Source organism: Scylla paramamosain, chromosome 31, assembly GCF_035594125.1.
Source record: "Scylla paramamosain isolate STU-SP2022 chromosome 31, ASM3559412v1, whole genome shotgun sequence".
Classification (NCBI taxonomy): Eukaryota; Metazoa; Arthropoda; class Malacostraca; order Decapoda; family Portunidae; genus Scylla; species Scylla paramamosain.
The window spans coordinates 10,964,490-10,973,816 of NC_087181.1; the positions used below are offsets into that span (position 1 = coordinate 10,964,490).

Here is a 9,327-nt window from a genome sequence, read left to right on the forward strand (position 1 = left end):
GTGCGAAGTCAACAAGCCGGGATGATTTGTGTTTATAGTTCTCGTCCACACTCCAAGCTTGCGCCCTCATGGTTGCATCTTCAGTAAAGGTGTGGTGCTGTCTATAGTCCTCATCCACACCCCATGCTTCTGCTCTCATGGTTCTATCTTCAGTGAAAACTTCGTATTGTCTTGCTGTGTCGTGTTGCGCTGAGGCGAGATGCATGGTAGCCAAGAGGAAGTAATGAATGGATAACATAAACACAGATGGCATGTTTGAACTGTCGTGTCTTTACGTGTGTGTGTTTCCTTCCGTCTTACAAGTGGTCAGTAAAAGAGAGTGTTCTTGAGGTTGATGTCTTGAAAAAAATATCTCGCGTGACCGAGTGACTGTAGTAGAAATCTTCACTTCACATCCAGAAGCTTAGAAAACACGATTCCTCTGCACTTCCTTGCCTTGATAACTGCGTGCGTGATGTGTGAGTGTGTGAGGCTGACGACGACGTGTGTGTAACTGGCCAGCGGGTGGTGGTGGTAATAGTGATGGTGGCCAAGATGTGTAAGGAGGATGACTGTGACGCATCTCTCTCTCTCTCTCTCTCTCTCTCTCTGATTATATAGATGAGGACAGCAGAGGGAGAGAATAAGATGGAAAGATCGGATATTTTACAGAATACATAAGACAGGGAAGATTTGCAAAGGTTGAGTGAAGGACCTACAGTATAATAATAGAAGCTGTTGCTGATGATGCTGTTGCCTCGTGTAGTGGACTCTATTTTTAGTCTTCGTGTCTAACTGCCTGCTTGCCTGTCACACTCTGTTTGACTCTAACGGACGCCTCTTACACGGTCATCCCAGCGCCCTCTTTACTTCTCTCGGTAGATCGCGAGTCTCTTGGTCACGGATCCACGGTTTTGGCGCTCCGCTGTGATCTGTGCTCGGAATCAGTGTGTCAGTGAGCTTTATGATATCAAGACGTGTGAGGCGGAGGCTGTGTTAAAGTATATAGGCGTTGAAGTGCAGGAAGGCGACGCCAGGATGAGGAATCTTGTTGTATGTACTGGTGAGACGGCCGTGTGTGTGTGTGTGTGTGTGTGTGTGTGTGTGTGTGTGTGTATGTAGGCTTTTGAATGGCATCCTTAACTATTCAAACTGCATCATATCATGTATTTCTTATCACCATTTCCTAGTATTTATTTTACTATGCATACTATACGGACTATATTAATATTTATGACAGTTAAAATGTAAGTGCAAGGAAGGCTAATGTATGTTGTCTGTAGCCTGAAGTGTTGAGAAACGTTTTATTCTTCCATTATTAGGATTTACAGCGCTTTACTTTATAGCACTCATATTGTTACATTGTTTATGTTGTCCGTCCATCACATGCAGGTCTTGGCGCTGACAGGGCTGCTCGCTAAGGAGCATACAGCGAGGGGCCACACTGATAAGCAAAGGCCCGCATCCTCTAGCACGATCGTGGCACTCCCTCCTGTTGTGGCGGGAAGTGTCGTTACTCCACACACACGCCTAACAAAAAGTCAAAGGGACCTTTATCTGTCACAATCCCAGCAGCAGCAGCAGCAGCAGCAGCAGCATCAGCCTGCTTGGAGTGCCGGGAGCCAGGGCGCAGCCACCCCATTGGCTCGTCGCGCCACGCACACCGGGAACCACAGAGAACATTGGCCACCTCAGGCCTTAAGCACTCGATCCCAGTTCAATATGGATAAAAAAGAAGACGGTGCTCCCGTGACTGCCTCAGTCACTACCGGGGGCTTGCTGACCAACCTTCACAGCTCCGCCTTCCCGAATCCTGCTTCCTACTCCCAGTATCTCTCCCCCGCCTCCCAGCAGGGCCGTGGAGTGCCTCCAGTGAGCCACTCTCTGGCCTCCTACCAGTACCACCATCCCCTCAGCGACCCCTTCAGGGGCGACTTCCTCATTAAGACCTTTTCAGCAACGAAGAGTGAGCGACAGCACGTGCCGGCATCTGACGCAGCGTTGAGGAAGCGTATGGGGATATCGGAGCAGCGTTACGCCTCCAGAGTAGCGGTCAGCAACCAGGAAACAGCCACCAGCGCTTACATCCACGGCGGGCAGGACGGCTCGGATCCTTCTCAGATGGAACACGGATTCGGCGGGAACTTAGTGAACGTCGAACCACTGCAGCAAAGCGAGGTCAAGACAGAACCCCCGGTGGTCGCAACAACTTCCCCTTTTCCTGCACAGAAGAGCAGCAATCTCTCTGAGCGACAAGACACCGCAGACGTCTCTCCCAGTAAGAATCAACCTCAGATGGACTCCCCGCTGCGGTCCCTCTTCTCGTCCCCAATGCTGCTGCTGCTCGGGGTGGTGTTCGCCGCCAGCGCCGCCTATATGGCCATCGCCATGGAGGAACAAGGCGCCCTGCAGCGTCTCCAGCAGGCGCAGCTGACAGCGGCCTTCGGTGATCAGCCCTTCCTAGAGGGACGGACGAAGAGGAGTCTGCTCACCCACACACATGCCCTCTCTCGTATTGCTGCCCCGAAGCCTTGGTTCTCCTCACGGTGACACACACACACACACACACACACACACACACACACACACACACATAAAATAGACAGGAGGCAAGAATCCATCCCACTGGTGTAGCTCAGGCCCTGAGTATACTCGAGCTACAGAGTGACGGAGCCAGTGTGTGCCTTTTTTCCATTCAGCCTTCCACCTCTTCTGATCCTTGGTGGAGTGAGTTGCTGGCTTTCATACCCGCTTTTCAGAAATATCCGCCATTGACTGGTGTCGGTGATAAAGGTTTAAATGAGGGAAAATGTCGGTTGTCCTTTTCACCGAGGTCCCCGCCGCCATAATGGGTCGTCCTCTTGTAGCCTGTCGGTTCCAATATGATTTTTATGTTTTCTTAATTTCTGTAATTCGGCCTTTTAAGTAAGATTTTATGGTTCCTAAAAATATTTAGTCATGTTTTAAGTGTTTTTCATATTTGTGTGAAAGGAAATATGATGATTATGAAGTTCTTTTTATATACATCACGGTCGTTTTATTCATGCAAATTTTAAAATCTCTCTACTGATTTTTTTATTTTATTTTAGCCGCTAGTTAAATTTCTATTGCTTCTAAAAAAACGTTAATGATCTTTTATAGCGTTTTTATTACTATTCAGTTAAATATGTGGACTTACAGTGATCTAAAGGCATTTCTAAAGTCGAAAAATTGATGTTTTGTATTTTTGTATTTTCTTTATTTCACCTTGTAACTAACTTTCGATCGTTTGTAAAAATAGATAAATAAATAAATTAATTAATTAAATTTTTTTTTTAATTCTGATAAATCAGATTTATGGACTTTGGATTTTTTTTTTATCGTGTTTGTTGCAATATACTCGTACATATATATTTTTTTCCAATTTGTTCTTTTAAAATATCTTTATCACTGAGGTTTGAAATATTCTTATATTACTGATATTAATTAAAGTGCTTGGAAAGTCAGAATATAAGATATTCCAGTTTAGCTCCATTTTTTCAAGAGGTCAATTTCAAAATTCACTGGTGTACGTATATAAAGTATATAAAGGTGACGTCATCACCCGCTACTCCAAGACTGGTCACCCCCCACCCGTCTCCTCTCCCTCAGCCTTCGTCCCCCCCTCTCTCCCTTACCTCTCCTTCCTTCAGCGTGGTTCACGTTTTTGCGGATTCCGCATCCGCTCTCCACTCAAACTATGACATCACAAAGAGGCGGAGCTTAAGGAGCGGATGAGCTGGGATACGCACACGCTTATGGTCTTCCTACCTTCGTTTGCATTTTGTAAACAATGGACATGGAGCCTTCGCAGATCTGGGAGGATGAAGAAGACGAGTTTCTCCTGCTTGCAATCTTAGAAAAGATTGGATTGAGTGCAAAGATAGTTAACATAGTGCAAAGTATGTACGTGGACACAAGAGTTAGATAGACTAGGAGACATAGAAACAGACTGGGTGAAGAGTGAGAGAGGAGTTAGGCAGGGCTGTATATTGTCACCAACCCTTTTTAGCCTGTAAACAGAGGAGCTAGCAGCCAGGATGAGAAGAATGAGTGTAGGGGTGTAAGTGTGGGAAAGATAAAGTATGTGTGCTTCTTTATGCAGATGATGTAGTTAATATGAGTGAATGGGCAGATGAGCTTCAAAGCTTGTTGGATGTTGTGGATGGCTATGGAAAAGACTTTGGAGTAAGGTTTAGCAGTGAGAAAAGCAAGGTAATGATTGTGAATGGGTCAGAGGATGAAAGTAATGTGGTATGGAGACTTGGAGAGAATGAGTTGAAACAGGTGCAAGATAGCAAGGAAGGTGTACCTGTGGAATGAAAGTGGAAGCAAATGGAGGAAGAGGTGCATGAGAATGACAGACAGGAATGGACTGCAAGTTGTGTGGGCGATAAGAATGGCTGGGAGGAATCAAAATGAGCGTGAATGGGTGGTAACAAGAGGAGGCAGAGTGGGAGCTGAATGGGATGTGAGAAAATGGAAGAATGAGATAAACAAAGAAGTGAAATGTGTGGGACTGAATGAATGGAAGAATGAGATGGAAAGAAAGAAGACCCTGGAATGGTACAAGGAGAAAGGGGCCCCGAGGTATGAAAGGTGGTATGATGTGACCTCTTCTCTTCCGAGAGAGGGCACAGTGTATGGATGTGAATGCAAGGAGTTACAGGTGGTCTGAGTCCCGCAGCAAAGTGTGCCAGATGTGTGACATGGGAGAGGATGAGACTGTGGAACATGTGGTGCTGGAGTGTGTGAAGTATGCCAGAGACAGGAATGAGATGATGCAAGTGATACTGACTGAGTTAGGGCATGATAGGAATGAAAGAGTGGAGAAGACAAGAAAGGAGTGGATGGTGTTGCTGCTGGGACTGTGTAGCGAGGTGAATGAAAGGATGAATGAGGCGGTGAAAAAGTTTCTGGAGAGAATGTGGCGAGCTAGATAAAAAAAAATAAATAAATTTATGTAGAAAGGACACTGGTCAAGGGCAACAAAAATCCAATAAAAAAAAATGCCCACTGAAATGCCAGTCCCATAAAAGGGTAAAAGCAGTGGTCAAAAATTGATGAATAAGTGTCTTGAAACCTCCCTCTTGAAGGAATTCAAGTCATAGGAAGGTGGAAATACAGAAGCAGGCAGGGAGTTTCAGATTTTACCAGAGAAAGGGATGAATGATTGAGAGTACTGGTTAACTCTTGCGTTAGAGAGGTGGACACAATAGGGGTGAGAGAAAAAAGAAAGTCTTGTGCAGCAAAGCCGCGGGAGGAGGGGAGGCATGCAGTTAGCAAGATCAGAAGAGCAGTTACCATGAAAATAGCGGTAGAAGACAGTTAGATATGCAACATTCCGGCGGTGAGAGAGAGGCTGAAGAGGAGTTAGAGTTAGAGTTAGAGGAGAGGAGTTGATGAGACGAAAAAGCTTTTGATTCCACCCTGTCTAGAAGAGCAGTATGAGTGGAAGCCCCCCAGACATGTGAAACATACTCCATACATGGACGGATAAGGCCTTTGTACAGAGTTAGCAGCTTGTGGGGAGGGGTGAGAAAAACTGGCGGAGACGTCTCAGAACGCCTAACTTCATAGAAGCTGTTTTAGCTAGAGATGAGATGTGAAGTTTCCAGTTCAGATTATAAGTAGAGGACAGACCAAGGATGTTCAGTGTAGAAGAGGGGGACAGTTGAGTGTCATTGAAGAAGAGGGGATAGTTGTCTGGAAGGTTGTGTCGAGTTGATAGATGGAAGAATTGAGTTTTTGAGGCATTGAACAATACCAAGTTTGCTCTGCCCCATTCAGAAATTTTAGAGAGATCAGAAGTCAAGCGTTCTGTGGCTTCCCTGCGTGATATGTTTACCTCCTGAAGGGTTGGACGTCTATGAAAAGACGTGGAAAAGTGCAGGGTGGTATCATTAGCGTAGGAGTGGATAGGACAAGAAGTTTGGTTTAGAAGATCATTAATGAATAATAAGAAGAGAGTGGGTGACAGGACAGAACCCTGAGGAACACCACTGTTAATAGATTTAGGAGAAGAACAGTGACCGTCTACCACAGCAGCAATAGAACGGTCAGAAAGGAAACTTGAGGTGAAATTACAGAGAGAAGGAGAGAAGCCGTAATAGGGTAGTTTGGAAATCAAAGCTTTGTGCCAGACTCTATCAAAAACTTTTGATATGTCCAAGGCAGCAGCAAAAGTTTCACCAAAATCTCTAAAAGAGGATGACCAAGACTCAGTAAGGAAAGCCAGAAGATCACCAGTAGAGCGGCCTTGACGAAACCCATACTGGCGATGAGATAGAAGGTTGTGAAGTGATAGATATTTAAGAATCTTCCTGTTGAGGATAGATTCAAAAACTTTAGATAGGCAGGAAATTAAAGCAATAGGACGGTAGTTTGAGGGATTAGAACGGTCACCCTTTTTAGGAACAGGTTGAATGTGGGCAAACTTCCAGCAAGAAGGAAAGGTAGATGTTGACAGACAGAGCTGAAAGAGTTTGACTAGGCAAGGTGCAAGCACGGAGGTACAGTTTCGGAGAACAATAGGAGGGACCCCATCAGGTCCATAAGCCTTCCGAGGGTTTAGGCCAGCGAGGGCATGGAAAACATCATTGCGAAGAATTTTAATAGGTGGCATGAAGTAGTCATGCAGAGGGTGGAAGAGAGGGAGGAACAATTCCAGAATCATCCAAGGTAGAGTTTTTAGCAAAGGTTTGAGCGAAGAGTTCAGCTTTAGAAATAGATGTGATAGCAGTGGTGCCATATGGTTGAAGTAGAGGAGGGAAAGAAGAAGAAGCAAAGTTATTGGATATATTTTTGGCTAGATGCCAGAAGTCACAAGGGGAGTTAGATCTTGAAAGGTTTTGACACTTTCTGTTAATGAAGGAGTTTTTGGCTAGTTGGAGAATAGACTTGGCATGGTTCCGGGCAGAAATATAAAGTGCATGAGATTCTGGTGATGGAAGGCTTAAGTACCTTTTGTGGGCCATCTCTCTATCATGTATAGCACGAGAACAAGCTGTGTTAAACCAAGGTTTAGAAGGTTTAGGACGAGAAAAAGAGTGAGGAATGTACGCCTCCATGCCAGACACTATCACCTCTGTTATGCGCTCAGCACACAAAGACGGGTCTCTAACACGGAAGCAGTAGTCATTCCAAGGAAAATCAGCAAAATACCTCCTCAGGTCCCCCCAACTAACAGAGGCAAAACGCCAGAGGCACCTTCGCTTAGGGGAATCCTGAGGAGGGATTGGAACGATAGGACAAGATACAGATATGAGATTGTGATCGGAGGAGCCCAGCAGAGAAGAAAGGGTGACAGCATAAGCAGAAGGATTAGAGGTCAGGAAAAGGTCAAGAATGTTGGGCATATCTCCAGGACGATCAGGAATACGAGTAGGGTGTTGCACCAATTGCTCTAGGTCGTGGAGGATAGCAAAGTTAGTTCACCTAGTTCACCAGGATGGTCAGTGAAGGGAGAGGAAAGCCAAAGCAGGTGGTGAACATTGAAGTCTCCAAGAATGGAGATCTCTGCAAAAAGGGAAGAGAGTCAGAATGTGCTCCACTTTGGAAGTTAAGTAGTCAAAGAATTTCTTATAGTCAGAGGAGTTAGGTGAGTGGTATACAGCACAGATAAATTTAGTTTAAGAGTGACTCTGTAGTCGTAGCCAGATGGTGGAAAACTCGGAAGATTCAAGAGCGTGGGCACGAAAGCAGGTTAAGTCACTGCGCACATAAACGCAGCATCCAGTTTTGGATCGAAAATGAGGATAGAGAAAGTAGGAGGGAACAGAAAAGGGGCTATTGTCAGTTGCCTCAGACACCTAAGTTTCAGTGAGGAAAAGAAGATGAGGTTTAGAAGAGGAGAGGTGGTGTTCTACAGATTGAAAATTAAATTTTAGACCGCGAATGTTGCAGAAGTTAATGAAGAAAAAGTTGAGGGGGGTGTCAAGACACTTGAGGTCGTCGACAGAAAGGCAGTCCGACCTGGGGACATTTATGGTCCCCTCCCCAGATGGGAACTCCAAGGCTGGTGTAGGAGTCGCTATTATGATTTTAAAATTTTTGAGTGAAGGGTGTGTGTGTTATTAGGTGCTTGTAGTTTTGTGTGGAGATGTAGGAACAATTAATGTAGGGGATGCTGTTCGTTTCTCTTTTTTTTTTTTTTTCCTTCTATAGGAGTTGCCGATCCAAAGGCCTGGCTCATGAGTGATCCTGAGCCACCAGTACCATCAAGATCAAGATCAAGATTGCTGTATTTGGATTTGCTGCTGCTGAAGATGAAAGTCGAGAGGGGAGGAAGCGAAGGGTGTGGTCACGCCAAGTTTTACTAGAACAGTCTTTACGTGGTGAACCTAAAGTTTTAATGGAGTTTGAGAAGAAGGCTGATCCAGGTTCATTCTATGCGGCTTATAGAATGACTCCAGACACTTTTGATGGACTTTTGGTGCTACTCGTTCCTCATCTTGTAAAAGAAACCACGACTTTCAGGGACCCTGTTGGTGTACCTGAGCGCCTTGGCATCACACTAAGGTATGTAGCTTGCTACCACTTTGATTACTTAGATTCTGGATATAAAAGAATATTTTCTGGCACAATTGTGCTGATCTTTTCATTCATCATATTTTAAGAATCATTTACCCTAGATGCAAACTGATACCACCTGATGCTCTGCTGGTCCTGGGAATGGGATGTTATGGAGATAAATCATAAACTTGGCCAAGGACAGCTAGGCGTGCGTTGCTGCTTGGGGCTGGACAAACTGCTATTATTGCACATTGCTTGTTATCATCCCTGTTAGGATAGGTTTAGTTAATATCTCTAGGGGTGGTCGAGGTGAGGCCACAATTTCTAGTCGACTTTTACTTTACTAAGTTACATGGTCATTTGCCAGAAAAAAAAAATGTTATATATAAGATCAACATATTGCAGCTCCTTGAATATAAAGTATATAGAGGTGTAAATAGGTGTGGTGGTGTACTGGTGTAGTGCTGCGGCCACGAGGAAACACTGGCAGGCTTTGAAGATGGAGGTGGCGGAATCTCTGTTGTTGTTTACATTCAGACAGCGTAGCCGTATTTCTGAACTTGGAATACTTTTTGTTTGCTTTTTCTTGACATCACGGGCACACACATACATACACAACATAATTTACAATTATTACAGTAACTAAAATTACAATTAAGTGCTTCATACAAATTTCTACTGCACTGGAATACTCAACAAAAAAAAAAGCACGGACAACACCGCATCCGCACAAATGCACAGAGTTGACTTGGATTCATCTCTTCCGCACAGTGAGGGTGATAGAGCCGGACACCGAGCGGAGCCCGGTACACACAT

At 44.9% G+C, this 9,327-nt stretch overlaps 1 protein-coding gene across 1 annotated transcript; it reads left to right on the plus strand.

The window, feature by feature from the left end:
• Positions 1 to 2,882, plus strand: LOC135116307 (uncharacterized). Its single transcript, XM_064033661.1, has 2 exons — positions 1 to 1,032; positions 1,372 to 2,882. Exons 1-2 carry the CDS (start codon positions 1,018 to 1,020, stop codon positions 2,527 to 2,529), a joined length of 1,173 nt encoding a protein of 390 aa, XP_063889731.1. The 5' UTR covers positions 1 to 1,017; the 3' UTR covers positions 2,530 to 2,882.
• The last annotated feature ends 6,445 nt before the right edge of the window (positions 2,883 to 9,327 follow it).